The 27,473-nt window shown below is 38.6% G+C and overlaps 1 protein-coding gene across 1 annotated transcript in view; it reads right to left on the bottom strand.

Moving 5' to 3' along the window:
* Nucleotides 1-27,390, bottom strand: part of UBE2H (ubiquitin-conjugating enzyme E2H) — a 101,993-nt gene extending 74,603 nt beyond the window's left edge. The window contains exon 1 of the mRNA XM_010831678.1: nt 26,902-27,390. Within this exon, the coding sequence (XP_010829980.1) occupies nt 26,902-26,954 (53 nt within the window). The 5' untranslated portion in view covers nt 26,955-27,390. The remainder of the gene's footprint in view (nt 1-26,901) is intronic.
* Nucleotides 27,391-27,473: the final 83 nt, after the last annotated feature.

Raw genomic sequence — 27,473 nt, 5'->3', positions numbered from 1 at the left:
GTCTATCAAAGCTGAAGATGTGCACCGTTAAGAGCAGCAATTCTGCTTCAAGTTATATACACTGAGCCATTATCTGTCAAATGTAGAGCCTGATTAGCATTTTTTGAGAGAGGTATCTCAAGGGTTTATGAGTAATCACTTTTTCAGGGTAAATATTATTACAAAAGGAAAGTTTCTGTTTTATATATATGTATACATATATACATTTTATTTATATACATGCTGCATCTCATTGTAAAGTACATTTCTTATTGTGTTCGATAAGCAAAAAAGCCTGATAAACAGTGACCTAGAGAAACATATGTGGTCAAAAAGATTTTCACAAATGTTCTTTACAGCACTATATATAGTGGTGAAAAACTGGAAATAACCTAAATGTACATTAACAAAATGAATAAGTAAAATATGGTAAATGCATGCAACTTTTACAAATGAGTTACCGGAGACCACCAAAAATGCCTGCCTCTCCCTGCCCACTGCAACAGCAGTAAAAGTACCAAAAATGAGAATGATGATTTGCAATAAATATTATAATGGAAAAAAAATGAGTTACAAATGAAGTAGATCTACTCCTGTCAACATCAAATCTCAAAAGTAGTAAATACTGATATCATTTAAACATGCAAGATAATGCTACATATTTATGGACATACACATATTAGAAAGTCTTTTAAAATGATTGGAAAGATAATTCAAGAAAGTTGCTACCTCTACTTCATGAAGAGAGAGAGGGAAGTGAAATCCAGGAGGATTCCAAGGGGGAGTGAAAGTAATCAGATCTTATTTCTTTTTTAAAAATAAATTTTCTGGGGAATTACCTGGCAGTCCAATGGTTAGGACTCTGTGCTTCCAATGCAAGGGCACAAGTTCAATCCCTGGTCAAGGAAACTAAGAACCCGCAAGTTATCAATCAACCTTCTGAAGCAGTAAGGCAAAATGTTAAGATCAGACAAAATTGGGTAACGGATTCTCTTTTACTATCATTCCCTTATTCCTCATATTTGTTGTGGTGCTCAAAAAATTTCATCATTTCAAAAACATTCTTAAATAAGCAAATAAATAGAATACATTAAAAGGAAAAAAAAAAAGGCAACCTTGTAAATGTCCTGGTTTACAGCTTCAAATCAATACACATTCCACATTTTTCCTTCAATTTGAATGCTTATAGATCAGACACTGCGATAAGCCTTAAGTATACAGTCTCACTTAACTGATTCAATGGCCTCTGTGCCAGTCACTATTATTTTTTATTAGGATGACTGCATCGCTGCCTCTGGTCTTTAATCTTGAGGGTCCAACTGTACTTACCATTCCACATTTTCTGAGGGCAGAAAAATGGATTAATCTATTTTTTAAAGATTTTAATATATCTAATAAAGGGTTCCTTCTGCTCAACTTTCAATTAATTCAAAGAATCTACTCCAAAATCATACACAACTGAAAATTTACTAAAATGTATCCTACCTTTGCAGCTTTTTGTAAAAAATAAATATATGTACAATGAATGAATGCTAATCTAGGCTCCATTTGGTTGCTTTGCTTTAAAAAATCAATTCAATGAATATAGGTACACGTCAAGTTCATTCTATGTAAATTGCTAAATGTTTAGAAGATAAGCAGCTGTAACAGCTAATTTAAATTCTAATTTAAATGCTGAATTTACAAATTATTAGAATGTGTGAAAAGTATTTTCTTTACTAGGATAGCATTGATTTTAAAGTACTCTTTTGGTACTTTGTCTTTTTAATACTGTTAAATTATTTAAAGAAAAAAGAAAATATGCTTTCTTACTCTGAAAATGAATAAACAGTCTCATCACTTGAATATTTCCTCCGTGGAAGTTACATGATTTAAGTGCAATTATTGTTAAAAGTATTTGATGTGATAATGGTTCTATGGTTATATAGGAAAAGTCCTGACTCTCTGAGGATGTATATTAAAAGTAATTAAGCTAAAATGCCATTATTTTTGCAACTTAGAAATGATTCAACCAAATATATATAATTACATGCTGCTCCCGCTGCTGCTAAGTCGCTTCAGTTGTGTCCAACTCTGTTCGGACCCCATAGACGACAGCCCACTAAGCTCCCCCGTCCTTGGGATTCTCCAGGCAAGAACAATGGAGTGGGTTGCCATTTCCTTCTCCAATAATTACATATTTATATATAAATATATTTTTATAAAATGTTATCTATCTATATTAAATATATAATTATATATTTATTAGTTATAAATATATAATTAAGCAAATATGGCAAAACACTTACTATTGAGTCTAGCAGAAAGATATACAGAATTTATTTATATTCTTCCCACCCTTGTTTATCTGAGATTTTTCATAGTAAACTACAATGAAAAATTTCTGGTCAATACCTGCTGTGCAAATTTAATACTGCCAACATCATGCAATTCTATCTGAATTACCCTTATCAATTAACAACCAGAATATAATGAAGTTTTACCTGCTTTTGTAGTTTTATTCATAAAAATGTATAGCTGAAAGAAAAAATATTTACAATGTAGCCAAATTCAAGGCATACCAATATATTTTAACCAGTAAGTATTACTGAGAACCTAGAATTGGTTCCTTAGTATTATTAGTCATAATTTAAGGCAGCGTGGACAAGCTTAGACTCTTTTTATGTGATTAGAAGTTATGTAGCAATTTAGAAAAATCATAAAACTGACAACCAATTTTCTCAATCACAACATTTCCAATAAGCCAAAATTTGGAAAAAGGATCTATAATTTAATACCTTGGTTTCATCTATCAGTGAAAATATCCATAAAAGCAGTTACAGATATCTGAGTTGATTTATATTAGATAGGACTGGTTCTAAAACACGGCTGCATTCTCAAATATTGTTCATAATGCCAAGGATCAGAGAACAAAGATGAAAGAAATTTACTGATTGAAATTACATTATTTCAAGAAATTCTAACACAGGCCTTCTCCCATCTACTATACCATACCGCTTCTCAAAACATACTCTACACAAAAAACAAAACTGAAACAAGACATGAGGTAACCACAAGCTTCTCTCTCCTAAAACATACAATGAACAGACACACTCACCCCCTGGACAAAATCAGAGTGTATTCTTAACTTGGCTGCTCCCCATTATCAATGAAGGACCATAACATCTTGCCTCAATTTCATCATCTACAATAATGATAACAGCTGCTTCATTCACAGAGTTGGTCAAAATTTGACGTAAACATGGTAAACAAAGCACTTGTATTCTCAGGTAAATAGGTGATGAGTTAACACTGAAGAGAGTCTGACTAATTATACCTTCATAATACTTCAACTAATTCCAAGGATCCATTTTTAGAAATGAAAGAGCATTTAACAGGCTTTTCCTACACAAACTTAACATTAATGCAGGTTTATAAATATGAAGCAACATTTTACTACCATATTTCAGAGTCAGAAATGAAGATGTCAGGGTTTCCTACTTTATACTTCTAAAAGCCCTAGTAAAAATTCATACCAAGAAAGTACTAAACTGCAAAAACTTACTTATTTTTGCTACCCCTATCTGCAAAAATAGTAAGATTCAAAATAAGATTTTAAATTTATGCTATAAAGCTATTTTCAGCTCTCTAGTCCCTAGAAGGCAATGCCAGGTATACATATGGCTGTGAAGGTCTTTCACTTCCTTTACATATATATACATACATACATATACAATTAAGAGTTATATACAAAATGCCTTCAGATAAAATCAAAATATTCAAGTTGCAAAGACTCAAAATGTCTAAGCCAACTCCTTCTTTGATAGGTGAGGAAACAGATATACCCCAGAAGAACACGAAAGGTACACTTCACAGCAAGCAGCAGCATAGCCAAGGGCAAGCCTTTCAGGGAGTCCTCCTTCACACTAACGTGCTGCCTCTCCACCAACCTCCCGTGACCGAACTCCCAAATTAGGTCCTCTGAGTTACAGTTTGAAGATACCAGCTACATTATAAATGAAAAGTGCCAAGTGAACGCTCTTCCTTCTCCTTTAATGCCCAAGTAAATAATTTATCATACAATCCCAGTCCCCCAACAAAGCAGAACCTAGAAGACATGGAATAAGGGTTAAAAGATCAATTTTTGTGAGCCAAAACTCAAGGCATGGAAAACCAAGCCTAAAATGATAATGCTCTCAAATATGTATGAAAGAGAAAAAAAAAAAACAACTTAGCATTCACTGTGGCAAATACTGCTGGTTTCTCAGCCCAATACCTGTTCTCCCCTTCTTTCTTACTAATAAAATTCTGACTTTATTAAGGGTAGTCAAAAAGCAGTGTTTCCCAGCCTCCCTTGCAGCTAAGGTTGGTCAGTTGACATTTCGTGCCTGGGATATAAGAAGTGCAATTTGTAGGAAAGGACGCTCAGAAAATCTCCTTAGAAGTCGAGGGAAGGGGAAGGGCTGTCTTAGCTAGTTCATATCCCTTTCACCTTACTCACTCCTTTCTTCTTCCTCTTGCATGAAACATTAATGTGATGATAGGAAAGACCTCTTAAGGAAGTGAGCCACACACAAAGACGGTTGGGGAAAAAAAACAGAAGAAAGCTGGGTCCTTGCCAACATCAATCCTGTCCTTATCTGCCAACCTGCTAACTCTATGTTACAGATATATTATTTTAGATCTTTTACTAGCGTGCGACATCACTTTAATTGTGTCTGACTCTGTGCAACCCTAGGGAATGTAGCCTGTCAGGCTCCTCTGTTCATGGGATTCTCCAGGCAAGAATACTGGAGTGGGTTACCATGCGCTTCTCCAGGGAATCTTCCAGACCCAGGGATCGAACCTGCATCTCTTATGTCTCCTGCACTGGCAGGTGGGTTCTTTACCACTAGCACCACCTTGCTGCTACTGCTGCTAAGTCCCTTCAGTCGTGTCCAACTCTGTGTGACCCCATAGATGGCAGCCCACCAGGCTCCCCCGTCCCTGGGATTCTCCAGGCAAGAATACTGGAGTGGGTTGCCATTTCCTTCTCCAATGCATGAAAGTGAAAAGTGAAAGTGAAGTCGCTCAGTCGTGTCCAACTTTTAGCGACCCCATGGACTGTAGCCCACCAGGCTCCTCCATCCATGGGATTTTCCAGGCAAGAGTACTGGAAAGCGCCACCTTAGCCAACTACAATTTCTGAGTTAACTAAGCAAATACATAGTAACACATTTATAAACATTATTTCAAATAATCCTTCACGCAATTCTATAATGTGGTATTTTATTCATTTTTTGGATAAGGAAACCAAATGCAGATGCAAATCCAAGTATGTCACTGAAACCACAGTCATCCCACTGTAATTTTTCAAAAGTAGTACATATCTAGAAAAGTATATGCATTTCAAAACATTACCTTAATCATTCTCATGTAACATGCCATAAAATCCATGCATTCCCTTCTACTAACACCATTAAAATCCTGCCAATTCACGATCAGATTTCAACAACCTATGTGTGTAAATTCTTTTTACCAAGAGTCCTTCTTTGGTTGACTAAAGATGAGAGATCATACCTCTAGCAAATATCAGGTGTACACTACTGGTTCCATAGTGTCCATTAGATGATAAAAGGTAAAAAAAAGAAAAAGCTCAGCCTATTCACCTTATAGCAACCATATAATCCTGATCACACACACTGCACTCTAATATATACATATTTACAGTGACAAATGTACAGCCTCTGATCCTTTCATCAATCTAAGCCACCAACCACCTGCCGTCCCCACAGGCGCCTTTTTGCTTATTTACCTCCGGTCTCTATGACATTCAGCTTCCTCCTTCTCTAACAGACTTAACTCCTCACTTTTCCAGGCTCTCTCTTTTTAAACTTATTTTTAAGGATACCTATTTCTACAATATCTTTATATCTTCATATTAGGGTCCTATTCATTATTTATAGACACAGAATTAAACAGAGGCACTGGAGAAGGAAATGGCAACCTACTCCAGTATTCCTGCCTGAGAAAGCCCTTGGACAGAAGAGTCTGGCAGGCTGCAGTCCATGGGGTCTCAGAGTCAGACACAACTTAGCAACGAAACCACCACAAACAGAGGCACAAGGTTAATAATAGAACCTAGTAATTTATCTTTTACTAGAATTATTTAACAGAACAGAAAATGCTCTAAAGATGAAGAAACAAGCATCTGTACCTCGCAGGTCCTCATGAAATCATGCAGAATACATATTAACAGTCTTCAGACTTAGAGTAACAGATGCTAGGGCTTCCCTTGTGGTCCAGTGGTCACTAAGAATCTGCCTTGCAACGCGGGGGACACTGGTTCAATCCCTGGTCCAGGAAAATTCCACATGCTGAGGAGCAACCAAGTCCATGAGCCACAACTACTGAAGCCCGTGCTCTAGAGCCTGTGCTCTGCAACAAGAGAAGCCACAGAAATGAAAGTCTGTGCATGGCAACTAGAGAGTAGCCCTTGCTCACAGCAACTAGAGAAAGCCCAAGCAGCAACAAAGACCCAGCATAGCCAATAAATAAATAAATGTCGATTAAAAAAAAAAAAGGTGCCAAAAGTAAACTTGTAAATTTCCTCAAGCTTCAGTAAATAGATTAAAATTTTTAATTAGAAGAAAAAAATTTTTAAAAAAAACCTCAATTCTGCTACTCTCCTTCATTCATTTTCTAAGAGCTACACAGTAAAACCTTCCAAAGCCTGCTTTACAACAGAAATGGAAATAACTCACTACTCACCACTGTGGTCCAACATTATGATTAAATAGAAAAACAAAAAGCTTTATATATAAAAAACAAAATTAACATCATGTCTTACATTTTATTTTAAAAGCCTGAATTCAAGGATTATAGCCTTCCAGCCTGGAATAAAGATACGTGCTTTACGAATGGAACATTCTGACAATGGACCCACTGTCAACTGCCCATTGTCAACTCGGTGCCTGATAAAAAACATTTAATGCATCATACCCTGAAGCCCAAGAAGTAAACTGCTATCCAGTGTGTTTCCTCATCCCCACACAAGCTCTATCTTATTTCATGACATCTATGACACACCAAGAGAGAAAAGAGCTGACAAACTGACTCACAACCAACTCTAAGACGTCTCAGAGATGTTAAGGGGAAAAAAATGCCTTAGAATCTATGAAACATGGTGTAAACCTGGCATTCTTTACTAATATAAAAACACTTGCAATCTTCACACACCTATTTTCCTTCTTGGGTAAATGTGTATTTACATGGTTTACTGTATAATTCAATTCAATCTGATTCAAACATGTTATTAAAGAACCTACTATTTTGCCAACGCTATGCTAGGTACAAATAAAGCGCATCCTAGGCTTTATAATAACATGACAACTTCTCTATTGACACACGTTTGTTAGAGTGGCAGTTCTCAAACTTTTTGGTCTTAGCACCCTTTTCACTTATAAAATTGATGACCCTGGACTTCCCTGGTGGTTCAGTGTCAAGAATCTGCCTGCCAAAGCAGGGGATACAGGTTTGATCCCTGGTCCCAGAAAATTTCACATGCCACAGAGCAACTAAGCCTGTGTGCCACAACTACTGAGCCTGCCTGATGCAAATACGAACGTCTGTGCACCCCAGAGCCCATGCTCTGCAACAAGAGAAGCCCATGTAACACAACTCGAAAAAGCCTGTGTACAGCAACGAAGACTCAGCGCAGGCAAGAAACTGAAAAATTTTTTTTAATTAAAAAAAGATTGATGACCCCAAAGAGCTTTTTTGGTATATATATCTATTGATATTTATCACTGAAAAATGTTTAAACATTAATCCATTTAAAAGTACTAATAAATCTTATGCATGTTAACATGTTTATGGAAAAACATTTCAAAAAAAAACAATTTAGCAAATCTCTTTAATGTCTGGCTTAATAGAAGTGAGCTGGATTCTCAAATTTGCTTCTGCATTCAACTTGGTACAATATGTTTCAAATGTAGTTAGGAGACAGAAGAGTAGTTTAACAGATTTTTCAGAAAATTCTGAACATTCTGGTATCACACCGAAACTTGACAAGTGGTAGATTCCTAAAGGCTACCTGCAATGTGGAATCTGAAATAGTACAAATGAAATTTTCATAGTTACATTAAAACCCACTGCTCTACCTTGTATTTTAAACAAATCTTTTACCCAACACATGACTTCCTATCATGCCATTTAGAAAATACTAGTTTACTGACTTCTATAAATCTTCCCAACACTGACACATTTCATTACACAACATCAAAAAAATCACATTACTATCATCACTGATCTCATCAGAAATGTCTAGGTATTAGACAACTGTCAAGCATGTGGTGCAGATAAAAGTTTTTCCAAATTCTGATATTCACTTTAAAGCTTATATTATTATCACTGGCAACATACATTATCAGTTTTGCTTAAAGTGATGGGCTCACTTTGTTCCTTTCTGAGAAAACATCTGCCACACATCAAAGTCTGAATAACCAGTTTGTCAGCCAGTCACACTTTCAAGTTCAAATGGTGTTCCATTAATAAAAAAAAAAAAAAAAGCAGCTAGTTTGGCCAGCAAGTCACCTATGTGCTGTTTCTGGAAACCACCACCATACTTTCAGTATGCAGGAAAAGTGCTCCCCATTTTAACACACAGAATATAGTAAGGAGACAGGTACTTGAGAATTAAAATTCTGAGTAATTGTCAAAATTTCGAGTACCTGTCTTGATAAGTTACTCCTTATCAAGAGCATGTTCAAGTGAAACTGCCTTTTTTAAAAACTGTAGATGTATGGAGGCAAAAAATATGACAACCACTAATATGGTTTTGGTGTGCTACGGGTTCGATGGTGTACTTTGTGGTGGGGTGGGGGGTGGGGGGCTGGTGGCTTGTGGCCTGCAAGATCTTAGTTTCTCCACCAGGGACTGAATCTGCGCCCCACTGGATTGCTAGAGAAGTCCCAAGGCTTTCATAGTTTAATCCATTATTGGTTTTGGCCTTGCATCATCAGTACAAAACATCACTACTGAAAAAAAGCAGAAAAGGGGAAAAAAATTAATGTAACTATGAAACAAGTTTTTGCTTTATCATCTCCCTAAAAGTATCCTGGGGATCCCCAGGGGCCTGCAGGCAACTCTGGAACCTCTGCATTAGAGAATTCAAACGACTGAAGAACTTACCAAAAACCTAAGGAGCAAAAATTTGTTCTTCCCTAAGAGCCTGTGCATGCACACAGAAAGAAAAAAGTATACTCATGTGTATATACAGTTTAAACATATCATTAAAGTTCTGCATTTGCAAAATGAGATTTTAAATATCTCACTATAACAAAGACATGGAAGCAAACACCCAGTGACAGATGAATGGATAAAGATGTGGCACACATAATACACTACTACTCAGCCACAAAAAAGAATGGAATGACATTTGCAACAACATGGATGTACCTAGGGATCATCATACAGAAGAAGAATGACACTAAGACATGTACGCATACATGACATCACTTAACAGGTGGAATCTAAAGTGTGACACAAACAAACTTATTTCCAAAACAGAAACAGACTCACAGACATAGAAAACAAGGTTACCCAAGGGGAAAGGGACAGATTAGGAGCTTGGGATTAGCAGATACAAACTACCATATCAATATATAGTATGGATAAACAATGAGGTTCTATGTAGAGCATGGAAAACTATATTCAGTACCTTGGGATAAACCATAACGGAAAAGAATATGAAAAAGCACACACACACACATAATATGTAACTGAATCACTCTGCTGTATAACAGAAACTAACACAACATTTTAAATCAACTATACTTCAATAAAAAGTATTCTTTTAAAATCCACCTATTACAAAGTATTCCTTCCATGATTCTGCCTAACTAAAAATAGGCCACGTATAACTTTTATAGCATGTGTGAGCTGTTAAAGCACTTCTTAAAATCTTCTCTTTCCTTACAGAGTATGGGTAAAAGGTAAAAATAAATACAAAATGAAGGTCCTCAATGAAATCCTGAACAGACCAATAAGTTCACGGTATCAAATATTAAGACAGTAAAAGTCATCTCTAGAACTACTAATTTGTAAGGGAGAACGTGAAACAGTTTATAAAGTACAAAATAAGAGTATTAATAAGCTAAATGATATGATGAGTTTAAGGTATTCAATTTTACAAATGGAATAACCAAAGTTTCAGCTGTTTCTTTTCCCAATCTTAAAAATTTCCCTTGATCTTAAATAAAACCAGCAATCAAAGAATCTTTAAGAAGAACTCCCCTGAAAATGCCATTTAATAAACGAAAGTATTACCATTTGGGACAATCTAAGAACACAAATACATATTACATGTGGACAAATGAACAATGTGCAGAAACGGCAGATGGCTCCTGCACATAAAGGAACTCCAGTCCTCTTCAAGTTAGGGGGATCCGCCTCTCTCCTCGAGATTTCCATATTGCTTCTTTGGAGAAACAATGTTTAGTCTAAAACTGATCTAAGCGAGGACTTGGTGGAAACCTGTGGTATATTATTTATCAGAATTCATTGAACAGGTGTTTCCTGAGCACCTACTTCATATGCAAAGCTGAATATGTGCTAGAAGGGACGGAAGCATGAGAAACTCTCACAGGCTCCAGACCTGTCACTAGAAGGACTTAATGCTATCATCTCAGCACTTTCAACCAATCTGTGCAGCTCATAAAAAGTGGGTCATAACATCTCAAAACACAAGGCTTCTAACAGACTAAATGTGAAATAGACTAGAATGAGAAGTAGCACATTATAAAACAAGTATCAGGGGATAAGAAAGGTAGAACTGAGGACAGAACAGGGCAGCTGTATAAAATTCAGCTACTTGCTACTAATTTTTTGTTGTTATTGTTTTTAAGCACAAAAGCAAATCTGGAAAAACAATTAAGAGAGTTATTATTAGCTCTGGTCACAAAAAAATGGCTCACCAAGGTGAATGGATAAACTGTGGCACATCTAGACAACGGATTATTATTCACCTCTAAAAAGAAACGGTTATTGGGCCAAAAAAAGACATGAAGGAAACTTAAATGCAAATTGTTAGGTGAAATAAGCCAATCTGAAAAGCCTACCTACTGTATGATTCTGGAAAAGATAAAACTAAGACTGTAAAAAAGATAAGGACTTTCCAGGGGCTGTGATAGGGAAGGGAAGAGTGAACAGGAAGAGCACAGAGAATTTTTCAGTTCAGTTCAGTCGCTCAGTCATGTCCGACTCTTTGCGACCCCATGAATCACAGCACGCCAGGCCTCCCCGTCCATCACCAACTCCCGGAGTTCACCCAGACTCACATTCATCGAGTCGGTGATGCCATCCAGCCATCTCATCCTCTGTTGTCCCCTTCTCCTCCTGCCCTCAATCCCTCCCTGCATCAGAGTCTTTTCCAATGAGTCAACTCTTTGCATGAGGTGGCCAAGGTAAGAGAATTTTTAGGACAGTGCAAATACTCTGTATGATACCACAGTGACAGATACATGTTGTTATACACATGTCCAAACCCACAGATGCACAACACTGAGTGCACCCTAGTATAAACTTTGGACTCCGGGTGATAATGATGTGTCAGTGTAGGCTCATCAACTGTAACAAATGCCCCACTCTGGAAGGGGATACTGGTAGAGGGGAGGCTGTTTATGAGTGGGGCAAGGGGATACAGGAAATCTTTGTACCTTCCCTTCAATTTTGCTGTGAACCTAAAACTGCTTTAAAAAAGTATTCTTGGGAATTCCCTGCTGGTCCAGTGGTTAGGACTCTGCACCTTCACTGCCAAGGGTGAGGGTTCAATTCCTGGTCAGGAAACTAAGATCCCACAAGCCACTCAGCATGACCAAAATGAATGAATAAACAAACAAACTAACTTAAAAAAAAAAAAAAAAGGCCTTCCAGGGTACTCAAACTTGAGAAAGTGAGCAAAGAAAAAAGGAGTACAAAAGAAAAAACCAGCTGAACATCTGCCCAGAGTCATCAAACCAGTAAGATGTCACTAAGCGCTACACCACTGACTCTTAGCACTGGCGTGACAAGCAGGTGCTGGTGTGAGGTCAAAGGTCTAAAAATGCACCACCAGAGTTACTAAAACAATAAACAGCTGGTTACAAACACTTCTGACTTACATACCAAAAACCCAGGTGTCCTCATGAGTTGGAAACACAAATTCTGAACTATTCTCTACAGTCTTAATTTATTACCACTACAAATATTATAATATTTATAACTAGCAAGATATTTACCATTAACATTCAGTTTCTACTGTTCTTCCTCACTATCTTCAAGGAAGCCCCTGAGAGCTAAATATTTTAGCTTAACTTTTGAGCCTAGAAATCAAATGGGTTTGGTCAAATTTTAATATCTCATTATTACTTTTTCACAAGTCACCTACCCAATAACCTCAACTATAAATATACTCTGCTCAAGAAAACAATGTATTGTAAATACTTTAAGACTTTTATCATATGAAAATCAGTGTTATTCCTAGGGAGAAAGGAGAAAACAGCAAAAAAAGAAGAGTCAAAATAAAATACACCAAAAACTGTCAGAGTAAACAAGTTCTCTTAATTAAAGAAGACTTGCTTTGAAAATTCTCAAGAAGTTCTATGCAGTTTATCTTTCCATAATAATTGAATTCCTGGGTTAAAACTGTCAACTATAATTATATCAAAGTTTTCATTGAAACTACAAATAGAACTGCCAAAAAAACAAGAGAAAAAGATATTGAAATGGTAAAAAATACACCCCTTTAAGATAGAATAAAATGTTTCAATGGGTCAAAATAAGGACCCTTTGCTAGAATTCACAGCTAATAATATATTTTTTTCTGTTATAAGTTAACTACATAACTAGTTAATAACAGAAAGATATACAGAATGTAATAACTTTTATCACTATCTCACACCCAAGTTCTCTTTCTGATCTAAAACTCAAGATGATAGAATTTCTTGAACTATAAGGTTTTAACTAACACTAAGGTTGCAACTCATCCTAAGTTTATCTTCATTTCCACATGTTATTCTAGATCTAAAAACAGCCAAATGCTGAAAGGTAAATTTGCCATGCAAATTGCTAAATAACCAAACACACTAAATCTGTGTGCTCCAAGACCACATTCTCATATATCTACATCCCATTTTTAAAAAAAGGCAGTACCATTTACACTCAAGAGTAAGTTCTGTACAAAATCCACTAATAACTAAGATTAATGCACTACTGTGTTACAATCAGAAGTCAAAAACAATTACTCCCTCCGGGAGGTGAAGCCTACCTCCTCTGGCCTCCTCGACAGTCAGCTGCTGCTGCTGCTACGTCGCTTCAGTCATGTCCGACTCTGTGCGACTCCATAGACAGCAGCCCACCAGGCTCCCCCATCCCTGGGATTCTTCAGGCAAGCACAATGGAGTGGGTTGCCATTTCCTTCTCCAATGCATGAAACTGAAAAGTGAAAGTGAAATCACTCAGTCGTGTCCGACTCTTTGCGACCCCATGGACTGCAGCCTACCAGGCTCCTCCGTCCATGGGATTTTCCAGGCAAGAGTACTGGAGTGGGGTGCCATTGCTTTCTCCATGCAAGTCAGCTAACACTTGGTAAAGAATCTGCCTGCAATGCAGGAGACCCTGGTTCAATTCCTGGGTTGAGAAGACCAGCTGGAGAAGGGATAGGCTATCCACTCCAGTATTCTTGGGCTTCCCTTGTGGTTCAGCTGGTAAAGAATCAACCTGCAATGCGGGAGACCTGGTTCGATCCCTGGGTTGGGAAGATCCCCTGGAGAAGGGAAAGGCTGCCCACTCCAGTATTCTGGCCTGGAGAATTCCATGCATTGCATTCTCCATGGGGTCGCAAAAAGTCGGACACGGCTGAGCAACTTTCACTTTCACACTTGATGACTAGCTTTTGAAGAACAGAACACAGAAGGGAAAAACAGTAACTTTACAGTGGAGAAACTTGGCAAGTGCAACCTAAGCCAAGTGGATCAAAGTTAACATCACCAGTGAGGTTACGAGGACATAGGTACTCCCCCCAATACACACCCCACTTGTGATAAAAAGGGCACTTCATCTCTGCAGTATTCTTTCCAAAACCCACAAGAAGTTTGGCTAAATTTTAATACCTCACTATTATGAGGCCTAATCATGAGCGGGAAAAAATCAGATAGACTGGAATTGAGCACTCCAAAAACTGCCTGACCAGTGCTCCAGAACAGTCAAGGTCACACAAAACAAAGAGAAACTGTCACAGACTAGAGAAGGCTAAGGAGACGTGACCACTAACACGGAAAACCTGCAACAGAAAAAACATGTTCATGGAAAAACCGGTGAAATCTGAATAAAGCCTGGAGTTTAGTTTATAGTAACATACCAACACTGATTTCTTAGTTTTGAAACACGTGCCTCAGTAACATAAATAACACAGGGGTAATGAGAATTAGGTGGGGCATAAGAACTCTCTGATCTTTGCAGTACCTGTAAAGTACTGTAAATCTAAAATTATAAGTTTATCTTTAAAAATAAAAGCTATCAAAACATTAAGGCAAATCAGTAGAAAATAAGAAGGGCAGCTTACATCCCAAGCCTTCTGTTAAAATCACCCCAACTTTTAAAAAATTAAGCATCTAAAGTGTTTGTACATCCTTGACCATCTTGAGACTAATAATTAAAATTACCATAACACAAAGCAAAACTGAATCACTACAGACACTCAGTTTAAATATCAATAAAAATGCTGGCAATTAAATTTTCTTCAACAGATATATCTTCAATATCTGGAGAGTATTAAGACATAAAGGTGTCTAAGCACTATTATTTCCACTTCATGATTTTGCAGAATGCAAGGTATTTCAGTAATGCATTTGTGGCATTATAACAGAAATATCTCTGTGTCAAAATTTAAACTATGATCTGAAAAAAAAAAAGGACAAAGGTAAAAAAATATTTAGATGCTTAAATACTGAACTGTCTCAAACTCTTATGGGATCCTGTTGTGGCTGGGCATATTCTTTTACTCAATTATACCCACATTCCCTAAGTTTACCTTTTAAAACCTGAAATATAATTCAGGTAATTAAATACATAAAATTTTGAAAGGAACAGCATGCTGCCATTCTATCTTGATAAAAGCTTCCATAAATCAGGTACTTTTACAAGGCTTACTTTCTTCTAAAATTATTGACAGGGCACATACAATTCAGACATCTCAAGAATACCAAATTCAATGCCATCTAATCTACTGTTATAAAGAGATATCAGAACATTTATATTAAAAGCTATTTAAGTCAATTTTTTTCTTTATGATACATTCATAAATAGGATTAACTGACGCATTGGGCTATATACAGCTTTAACTCTATTTTTCACGTAATAAATGTGACTATAAGTAGCAAAACTAATTTTATAAGTCACAGATGAAAAACAGATTCCTATATCAACTTTGGGTTCTATTTTTTCTATCAATAACAAAAACAAAGTTACCAGAGTTTACTCTCCAAATCTGAAGTAGTACAGCCAAGCATTAATATTTCTCAAAGTGTTACCTAAGGCCACAAATGATATTCCCTAAAAAGAATACAATTGTTACTTTCAACTTTCAATTACAAGGAGCCCTCATATTTAAAAAGGGCTCTGTAATACTATTATCTGCATTCCAAGTTTACTCCAAGTAGAACAGGTTAAAATATCTATGAAAGTGTAACATCTACTAAAATTTAACTTCAAATAATAAAATGCCATCAAACTTCATCAGAGCTGACAAAACACTCTAAGAATGACATGTGAGAACTAAACCAGCCAGAACTGACAGACTAAAACTGTTACATTTTTCCCAATTCTTTCAAATAATAAGCCCCAATTTAAAAGCATAAATCATACACTAATTTTTGATTCTATAAAAAAGATTTCTATTTCCCATTAAGCAGAAAGATAAGACATGTATCTCTTGTCAACTAAGATAATCCAGTTCAAAGGCTTAAGCACACAGATCAGATCAACCCCCAAAATGGAGAATAAGCACAAGTAGATAGGTATTTTGTTAGTCATTCTTTGAGTTACAAGATGCAAAGGGGGGAACCCCCTGGAGGTTCAGTGGTTAGGATTCCATGCTTTCACTGCATGGGGCATGGGTTTGATCCCTGGTTGGGGAACTAAGGTCCTGCATATCTGTGTGGTGTGGCCAAAAAAGAAAAAAATGTAAAAGGGCTAAAATTTAAACCTGGGAGTAAGCTCCCAAGGGGCAGGAGACTCCCATTTACCTTGCCTGAAGAGCACAGGAGGATGCTGAGAGAGACCTCTAGACTCCCTACCTTGAGGACTTAAAGAAAATAGCAGCTCTTCAATCTCCAACACTGGCCAGATTGCATAAAACCAGTTAGAAAAACCAAATTCTCTATAGCGATGAGAGATGAAGATCTTTAAAGTGTAAGAACTCAAGATTCAGGTGCCAAGTTCCACCATGTCTCAACTTCACTGAACAGAGTTAGGGCAAATCTAAGGCACAGCCTATTTTTACCTTTGGAGAATGGGTATCAAAGTTGTAAACTACTACTATATGTTTTTAGCATAAGTAAGTTCAAGTTTGATAAATAAATGCCAAATTGCACAAAGTGAAATAGGCCAAGCATATTCTGAGTTTCTAACTTCTAGAAAAAATAATCTGACTTTACTTCTACTTTTAATTAAGGAAATACCTTCTCTCCAAAGGTTTATTTGTGTATTTTCCTGCCAGTAAATTCAACTCTTTTGTCTGATTTCTAGAAATTAGTCACAGTATAAGAGAGGCACACTAATAGAAAACAGACATACAGAATGAAATATATGAAAAGAATTTAGTCTTTTTGAGTCACCAATAGTCTTCCCGATATGTCATTGTTAACATATTATAAAACTCTTGGCTAAAACTCAAACAAAGGAAAAGCCACGTTAATTACTCAAAGATTGATAGAATCTGTCTACTCTAAGAGCCTATAGAAAGAAAAAAGCAAGTAAATGTTCACAAGAAGGTGAATGAGTCAATACAGGTATACTCAAATATACATCTTTTGATAATCAAAGGCAGCATTCAAGGGTGGCCTTTCTTCACTACCAGAAGAAATGGGCAGCAATCCAGGTAATTAGACTAAAGAACACACTTAAAGGTCTACTTCCTCTCCTTCTTCCATTCATAAAATAAACCTGACTTAAAAGAAAAGTATTTTGTTTTTTAATTTCTGAGGATACAAATGAATAGAAAAGCAAAATACAGGGTTTGTTTTTTTCTTATTATCAAGATGGTGGTGGCTCTGGTGAACTGAATGAATTAATTGGTAAAATCAACAGATGCTAATAATGCCAAAATCAAGTTGTCAAGATCAGTGATTCTGTTATCAAATACACATTATGTTCTACATTTTAATATACTTACTTAAATATACTCAAAAGCAACATTGAGATGGGTCACCAAATTAACAGTTAAAACTCCTCTCATAAGAAAACACCACAAGCATTTAAAATGCATTTCCCTTCTGTGTTTATCCATTTCATCTAAGTTTGTAATAAAGACCCAAAATGTACAAGAAATTCATGGGATGATTTCATTGTCGGAGCCTTAATCTGCATTAACAATGTGACCAAGTTCCAAATTCCACTTGTAGGACTCTCAAGGTGACCATTTGTTAGTGAAAAAAGCCAATTCAGTCTCTTTCCTTTGGAATGAAATAAAAAGTATGACCTAGTTTCAAGCTTTGTTGCCAAGAAGACTTATTAATTTATTTACAGATTTAGATTAATAGATTAGCAAAAGGGTACTAAACATTCAGTAGTCTGTAAAACCATAAAACAATGTATCTAACTATATTATACCTAGTGATCTCTTATGAACACAGTTCTCACCAAGTCAACTTTCTACAGACAGACACTACAACAGAAAGGTTTACTCAAATCTTTGAACTAATCAATCCTTCAAATTAATCTACACAACAGAAAGTCAACTGATTAAAAAGCAAAATTCAGATAACCAAAGTTATACTGAACCATCTGAATGAAACAATTAAATCTATATTCACTAAGCTGAGTAGTAACCCAATTGCTTCTGAAGTAACATGAACCAGGCACACACTGTATCTAATTTTCTGTTTATATTACTGATCAACTAAGATTTTATCATCCAAGAAGCCTTGAAAAGCATGCATGATAAAAACATAATACACAGAAAAAGAAACATTTTGCCTAATACTAAAGCCAAAATGCACAATTTACAATATTAATAACAATTTCTCATATAGGGAGTATCTCTTACTCTGATACATAATGCCTTCTTAAAAGTGGTTTACAAGTTGGAAACCAGGAAGCTGAACAAAGCCATTCCATTTCCTATCAATTCAATTTCCTATCAATTAAATAATATTCTGAATCCCTAAATATGCAACAGCCCAGGTATCTTTTGAGAGCCCAAAGACAGACCCACCAGTCATGCCTGTCCTGACAAAGTGCAGCCAAGCGTCTTCACATCACATGGCTTTCCTATGCCTCCTGGCTGCTCTGCGGGACAGGTCAAAAGATCAGTAAGCACCTATTCAAACCACCCACTTGATGCCCCAGATACCTAAAAGGCAGGGTAAGGCGGAAAGGATCCTTCACCCCTCATGAGCATGTAACTGCCCCGTGGGACTTTCCACCACCTGGGTCTTAAGGATTTGGGTTCTGTCGGGCATGGGCAGGTGCCACCACAGGCACCAGCCTGCGAACAACCTGCCAGGTTCCCAAGCATCCGATGAGGTACAGAGAAGAAATTATAATAACCATGAAGTGAAGTGAAGTGAAGTCGCTCAGTCGTGTCCAACTCTTTGCGACCCTGGGGACTGTAGCCCGCCAGGCTCCTCTGTCCATGGGATTCTCCAAGCAAGAATACTGGAGTGGGTTGCCATTTCCACCCCCATAAAAATATAACAATTCTTCTCATACACCTGAGAATTACCAAGGTAACAATAGCCTATCAAAAGTACACACTGACTTGCCTGTGTTTCCATAGATTTCTACATTGCACTTAAATTACACTTTGGCAATCTGGAAATAATACTAACATATATGCTCAGAGCACCATCCTCATGTTTGAGGACTGAACCAAAGTCCACCCAGTGAATAAACTGTCACTGACTCCAACATAAAACAGGCTGTCTTTATTCTTGTTAGCCAAGCTAAAAATTCCAGTTGTCAGTAGCTAAGATGTTAATTTTTTAAGCAACATGCATATAAACTAGTATACATTCAAACGTTGGTAATGTATAAAAATGTGATAGTAAAGCAACATTTGATTTATTATTATAGCAATGTCCATTAATTAACTTATCAAATCACTTATATAGGATGCCAGAAGTTAAAAAGCAAAACAAAAAACCCCACTATTTTGCTAAATATTAACTTTTTAAAAAAAGATTCCAGGAAAACATATTAAGGGATACCCTCTTAGAATCTGTTTCCAGTTCTGCCACTGGGTTCCTCTTGGTTCTTTTTATCTGAGTTTTTAGTCCATAGGAAGGGGCTTCCCAGGTGGCGCTACTGGTAAAGAATCCACCTGCCAATGCAGGAGATGCAGGTTCAATCCCTGGGTCCGAGGTCTCCTGGAGTAGGAAATGGTAACCCACTCCAGTATTCTTGCCTGGAAAAGTTCGTGGACAGAGGAGCCTGGTGAGGTGCTGTCCATGCAGCCACAAAGAGTCTGACGCCACTGAGCGACTAAACGCATACACAGTCCATATGACCAATTTAGACCTTAACAGGGTCCTATGTGATTATTTGTAAACTGGAGGTGCTAAGTAAAACTAATGTTAAAAAAATTCTTATCAATACTTTACAAAAAGCAAGAAAAAGGTACCATCAACAAAGAGGGTGCTTACCATCTCACAAAAATACAGTCTTATTAGCAAATGCAAAAATAAAAGTTATTTGTGACCATATTTCTTGAAGTACCATTTCAAAGGGCCACAAAACAAAAATATTTCACAACGAAAATTTAACTAACTTTGAATGAGAGAAAGGGAAGGGCAGCCACAGAACTAGCTTTGACAGGTCAGAAGTCAGTGTTTAGACTTATGTTATTTAATGGGACTCCTTTAAAACACACAACTGAAACAAGAGTTCAATGCCACAACCATCCTCATTTACGTTTTTAAATTCAAGCAACCTATTATAAAGTTAAATCTGTATCTACCACATGATCCAGCTATTCCACTCTAATATATTTACCCAAAAGAAAAGGAAGCATACGTCCAGAGCAGCTTTACTTGTAATAACCCCAAGCGGAAAACAACCCAAATGTCCACAAAGGGGTGAACGCATAAACAAATTATGGTACAGCCATACAGTGAAATACTACTCAGTGGTTTAAAAAAAAAACTACATGATAACAAGGGGGGATCTAAAAAATATGAGGAAAGAATTCACACAATACAGTATGTGATTCCATTCATATAAAATTCTAGAAAATGCAAAATAATCTACAGTGACAAGAGAAACTGTGGGAAAATGAGTATGTTCACGATCTTGACTGTGGCAATGGGCTTCATGAGTGATACTTATGTGAAAACCTACCAAATCTATCACTTTAAACATGTATAGTTATTTTATGTCAATTATACCTCAATAAAAAAAGGAAAAATAATCAAATCACCAAAACTCTACAGCTCTTACCACTCAGACAGCTCATGAATATATTATGTGCAACCTACCAACTCAGAGAAGGCACTTTGAGAAGTACAAAAGTATCCCTAATGTAAGAATCACTATTTTCAAACACACACAAAACAACATGAAAGTTTAAACAAAGAGATCAGAACTCATTTTTCATTACTATCCCAGGCTGACTGCTTCAGTGCTGTAAGGACACCAGCCAAAACACAATATAACAAAGTGAGAATCCACTGGGTGTGGGACCTCAAGATTTTTAAATAAATATTCTAACTCAAAAGCTTACCTTCTCTGATCTAGAATATCATTTCTAGAAAAGAGAAATAATCCAAAAATGTAAGAAAAGCCTTATGCATGTTAATTTCAATCTTATTTATCACAGGAAAAAGGCAAAGAATTAAATCAATGGCACAGGCATGCTTTAGGTCATGGTTTAGCTCTTGTAATAGCCCATTACATGAACTATTATATCTGATATTTATAAATGGGAAAAACAGCTGCAAAAATATTAAGCAAAAACATGGCACATACAATATGATCAACAGATTGAAAATAATATATCCTGGGTGGGGGGGGAAGCACTGATAAGAAAAAACTATATAATGTTAACATTTCAGGACAATGGTTCTCAAACTGTGGTTGCTGGACAGAACAGCATCACCATCATCTGGGAACTTCTCAGAAATGTACGTTCACAGGCCCCACTCTAGACTGAGTGAATCACACTATTTCAGGGGTGGGACCCATTTTAACAAACCCTCCAAGTAGGCTTCTCCCATGGCTCAGTCGGTAAAGAATCTGCCTGCAATGCAGGAGACCTGAGCTTGATTCCTGGGTCAGGAAGATCTCCTGGAGAAGGAAATGGCAACACACTCCAGTTTTCTTGCCTGGAGAATGCCATGGACAGAGGAGCCTGGCGGGCTACAATCCATGGGATCCCAAGAGTCAGATGCGACCTAGCGACTAAACCACCACCACCACCAAGTCGTTAAGATCACACTGAAGTTTGAGAACCAGTATTTATTTAAAGGATAGGCTTATGGGAGATGGTTTTCTTTCCCTTTTTGTAACCTATATTTTCCTCAATTATCTTACTACTCGTATAATCCAATTAAAGTTTTTTCATTTAAGTATTTTACTAAAATGTACACTGCAGGTCTACAGTTAAAAAGCTATTCCACTATAAGCACTTTCGCAGGTCTGAATCATATGCCAAAAAAATCCAGTGATTCTTGGAACCATTAAAATCTGGTAAGACTGAAACAAGATACTAAATTACATATAATTATATATCTATAATATATGTAGATATGTACAGGTCAAGGTGCTGGGGAAACTGCACAATACTAGAAAACCAACAAATCCAGGTTCCTTTAACACACTCATACACACACACGCAAACAGGTAAGGGATTTTTATGGGTCACATCTGCAAAGATTGTTTTCCCCTAAAAGCTGAATTTTTAGGCTTGTGTGTAATTTACTAGAACTGCAGTGCAGGAATCAGATGTTCTGAAGCTGTGAATGCTTACTCATGCAGGTTCCTGCTTAACCAAAGTGCCAGTATGTTATATTTGTCACCAAAATCTAGGCAGAGAAGACAAATTCAGAACACTGAGAGTTGCCAAAGCTTTAACTTTTAGCTTGAAGACCATAAAACTGTTCCACCTTCCATCTTTTCATCTCACTAAAACAGAGATCACAGGAAGTAAAAGGCAAACCACACTTTTCCAATGACACTGGAGTTAGTTAAAAGATAATAGAACCGTCTACACTTTTAGCACAAATAAAAGAGCAACAAACACTACTAACTTAGGGACAGAATAACTATGGATCAACAGCAAAACACCCAAGTTGAAGACAAATGGCTACACATTTTAATATTTGTTTTTCAGTTTTTAACATCAATCTTTTAAATAACAGGGAGAGAGATCCCCATATATCCCATCATATAAAATTCGCTTTAAACTTTCTATTCCTTGAAAAGTCAATTCTGAAAGTAAATATGAGTTATTAAAATAAAAAAAAAGGTGACACATACAGTCCTCACTTGCTATAACACAACACGTACTTTGACTTTTTTTGTTTTAGTTACATAAGCACACACCAAATTTTTCACTACGAAACCCCCAGCATCTAGCCCCAAGGCTGGCATGAGAAGAGTGCAGAAATGACTGAGAGGATGAACCTGTTACTGAAAGCTTCTGAAACCCTAAGGCAGACAACTAGGATTCTATAAGATTCACTAATGCTGATAATGAATTTAGTATAGGACACTGGCCCTTTCTGATCACTGCTCTTAAAGCTTTTACCAGGGAAGCTTACTTTTCTACCATACTTTTGAATCCCTGCAGGAGTCGGTTAATTACATTTAAAGTCGTGACTATCCGTTTTTAGCTACCACACTCCCTCTGAAAAAGGGACTCTTTGAAAACTCTTGGTATTATAAAATTAAGTTCCAAAATTTCACACCAATAACACAGTGCTTGCCAAGTTCTCGTTACCATCAATCCACTTTTCTGATTTAACCCTGAATATTTCTTGTACTCTTAACAGGTCAGGTTTTCCTCTCCTCTTTTTACCCCTTGAAAATACACTTGATCCTGTGACACCACTCACAAGGCCTCCCCAGCCCCAACTTCTTTTGTATATAAACACACTGGTCACACATTCCCATCAGCTGTTTGGTAGCTCCGCCCCTCCTCCTTTTCCGGGTAGTAACAGAGCAGCCAATAAGCTGTGAGGAGCTGTGCCTACGGTCTTTTGCCTGCATAGGCTTTTCCAAAACAAGCAGTTCCAGCCTTCAGCAGGGGCCACTGGTTCACAGATAAAAGGATCACCAGGCTGTGCAACAGGGTGAGACGAGTAACCCCCACCAACAAGGAAACCCGTGTAATCTGAGCTTGTTTGTTCCTCTACCCAGGAGAACTTAAACCGATATTCCTTTAGGGCAAATCACGCTTTAAGGTCACCAGAGTCCCAGGTCTCAGACAATCTAAATAATCAGCCGGTTCGAGATAGAAACCTCAAAGCTTGCCAGGCTGAGAACAGCACAGTATCACCCACCCACCTCACTTTGCAAAACAAATGGCAACACTATTATTCAACCACCATTCCACAGGATTTGGGCTTTTTGCAAGTTTTTTGATTGGGACACATTCCTACAGGGCCCAAGTCATGTACATCAGTTTCTAGGCTCCTGGAGAGGTTTGCACAACCCTCAGCAAAGGATCAGAAGAGAAACAATGAATGAGTCAGAGTTTCAGAACATAATCGCCCAGCAGACTATTAAGTGCATTGGTGCAAAACACTCACTCCCTCCATAACTTGGAAGTCAGCTCTCCTCCTACCAACCCGTCACAAAAGAAATACCACCGACTCCAAACAACAACCAGAGACGGGGTCTCTGAAAGGACCTAACGAGGTGCTGGAAGGCAGTGGCCAATTAGTTACACATCCTCTTCTTTCCCTACCCCCACGCACTACTTTCCTACTATATAGATTCCCTGCCAGGCTGTAAATCCTGGTGGCATAATTATGCTCAGGAGACATCCAAAAATGGGCTGAAACAGGAGATTTCAACAAAACCAGCTATCAGCCTACACACCAAAGAAATCAAGGGGGCACTGAGGGGCAAAAAGCAAGTACATTCCTCCAGACCTTTCCTACTTCCTCCACACCATCTTTCATTTTCAACCCTCGACTGTTTCACACAATTGTATTCATTTTAGCAGTGTCCTGGTAAATACACCTTGCTTAAATTTCATGGTAAATATACCTTGCTCAAAAAACTGTTGTCTCCATTTGGGCCTACTAATGTGAATTCAACAGAGAAACGAGGCCACAAAATCTCTCACACACCCACCCCAACACACACGCACAACAAAAGGAAATACAAAAAATTTAACTCAGACCAGAAAATAACAAACATGAAACAAAGATAACCTCTGGCTTTTAAATCCCGAGACTGTTGTCCTCCTATCTCAGACATGTACAATTCTAAAGCGCCTCTGCTTTCTTTTGTCAGAAAGGAGGAAGGTGGGGAAAGAACAGAAGGCCAATGCATCTTTGCCTTTCTTCATCTTCTACTAAAAATAAGCTATGAAATAAGCCACTTAGGGGAAGAAAAAAAAGAAAGACACCCTGCTGTTCTTTGTCTGTTTTCTTCCCCCTCTCCACCCCCCACACCCCGACTCCTAAATACGGTAATCATTCTAGATGCCACAACTACTAAATGAACAAAAGGCACTGTATGGAAAAGGCATCAGGTCAAGTAAGGCCTCACCCTCTTTATCCTCAGCCTTCTAAAAAAATATATGGAAGTATATAATCTGAGAATCTGACACTGATCAAAGACAGCTGGAATTCTCTCTCACCCCCATCCCAATTAAACATTAGGCAGAAATTTGCATTAGGTGTGACAGTAAGTCTCAATTCAAGATAAAAATAACTCAAGATTCTGCCACCATGTCATTTCCTAGTTTCTAAACAAAAATAAAACCCGAAACTGCTTTGTGTAAAATGTACACACAGCCATAGTTACAAGTTTTCCTGCCACCTTATGAAAAGCCAACATTACGGCTATCATTCACACATTTACAAAACTCAATCATAGCCACAAACAGCTCATAAAGAGTCAGTTTCACTTGTGCCTAAACATATATTTGGTACATAATATATACTTTATTACTTGCTCCTCTAATTCCCACTCCCACCTCCCCCAAATTCTAAACTTCTAACCCTAAACTGAGACGTTTATGTAGTTTCTAATTTCTAATCAAGTTTTCCTGAGTGAAGAGAAAAACATCTTATTCCTGAAAAGATTATGGAGTTGGGGGGGGGGGAGAAGAATCACTTGCCCAGGCAACTTCCCTTCCATCCCCCACTTCTAAACCAAATGAAAAAAACTACTTTTTTAAAACTTCAGCGAATTGTTTAAGTGACTGTTCAACAATAATCATCGATCTCTACAAACGGGTAAAACATCCAATCAAAAACAGTAACAATAAAAGGAAGAAAGAAGGAATTCACCTGAAGAATCTAGCCAAACAACTTGAGTTATATAAACAAAACCCAGCAACAGGGGGAAATGGTGGGGGGATGGGGGTAAAGGAGAAACAGAAGCAGGAGACAGGACTTTTTAAACTGCGTTTCACACACTACCACTCTCCAGCCCCGGGTTCCCCCTCTTCCGAGGGATTTAGTCTTTTGGAACCCTGGGCTCCTCTCTCTCATCACTCTCTAAATTACCCCTCAAAATATGTCTCGATTTATCACAGGAACCTTCGCGAATTTCTCTAGCTGGTCATGAAATAATCGGTCTGGACTCCAACCAAAACCACTGCCTGAAGGACTCTTATCAGTTAGAGCTTTCCCACTGCTACCTCCAAAGTACATAAAGTTGGGGGTGGGGGGAGTAGGAAAATAAAGGGTGTCACTTGGCAAGAACAGGGCAGTTATTATGAGCACCTTATTCTCATACAGGGAGTTTGCTTAACTGGCTAGTGCAGGGGCTATTTGGTCAAGGAGATCCTCTTTTTCTCCTTCCCCCTCAGCTGTCATAGCCACAATATGGAGGGTGGCTTGCTGGAGGGCCTGGGGGTCCTCACCACATACTATGGGTGGGATAGGCTTTGTCGGTAGGAAGAAAAGAGTGGGGTTCTTCTAAGGACCAGAAAGCTTAATAGGGGTAGCTGATCTAAAATATTCAGAGCTCTTTAATACAAGAGGGGGGCACTGAGCAGACTACTCTCTTCCTAATATAGAAAGGAATTAGGGATAAAGGAGGTCACTTGAGTTACCCCAGTTCAAGAAGCACTGTGAGAGGAGGGAATGAAACCATCTCAAGAAAAGGAGAAAGGCTTCGCTCTAGGGAATTTCTATCTCGAGTCCCCAAATTCAGAGCGAGCAAACAGGAAAAAGAAGGTGGGCTTGGTGGTGAAGAGAGAGGGCTGGTACTGCAAAAAAAAAAAAAGACCCATTTGGGAGTCCAAACGTCGTGGAGAAAAGTCACGGGGACTAGGGGTGCGGAAAGAGCGTGGAACAACGCACATTTCGGGGTGCTGCAGATAAAGGGGGAGCTGAGAAGGATCTCGGCTCCTGGGAGGTGCCAAGGAGCCTCCGTAGGCACTGGGAGGAGGGAGGGGTGGGAGGAAGCCTTGGACAGTGGGCTGGAGTGCCACTGGGCCCCTGCTTAGGTTTCAGGGGGTGCCCCGGGCATCCCCATATCGTCCCCCACGTAGAACCCGAATTCCGCCCCCTCCACGAAGGATACAGCTTGACCACGTCCGTGTCCATCCGCCTCTTGCCCGGACTAGGGGATGACATGGTGTCGCCGCTGCCTCCCCGTCGCCTGCGCCGCCGCCGCCTCTCGCCCTTCCTCAGCCCGCCTGTCACGGGCCCCGGGCCCCGGCTCTGAGGAGCCCGCGGCCGCGCCGGCTCCTCGATGGAGGTGGCAACACCCCCGCGGTCCTGTTTGGTCCCGTCAGCCGCCGCCGCCGCCGCCGCCCCCCGCACGGGGGGGAACACCGGGCACTGTCCGGCCGAGTGGGGGTGGGGACCCCGCGGCGCACGGCTCGGGCTGCCCCTCTCCGGCTGTGGGTTCCGCCGCGGCCCGGACCTGGCGCTCCTCTGCGCCGCGCGTCGCTCCCTCCTGCCTGCTCTAGCTCTCTCGCCTGCTCGCCCGCTCACCCTCTCGCCGGCTCCCAAGCCGCCTCCACGACAAGCGGACGACTCCTGCTCAATCGGCCTCTCTCCCCAGCCTCGCTCTGGGCGCCGTGACGTCACCTCTGTGACGTCATCGGCGGGGCGGGCCCAGCTGGCGAAAGGGGTGGGGTGCCGCGGCGG

Source organism: Bison bison, unplaced genomic scaffold, assembly GCF_000754665.1.
Source record: "Bison bison bison isolate TAMUID 2011002044 unplaced genomic scaffold, Bison_UMD1.0 scf7180017864530, whole genome shotgun sequence".
Taxonomy (NCBI): domain Eukaryota; kingdom Metazoa; phylum Chordata; class Mammalia; order Artiodactyla; family Bovidae; genus Bison; species Bison bison.
Note: the sequence above shows the minus strand (reverse complement) of the source record. Positions and strands in the feature narration are given on the sequence as shown.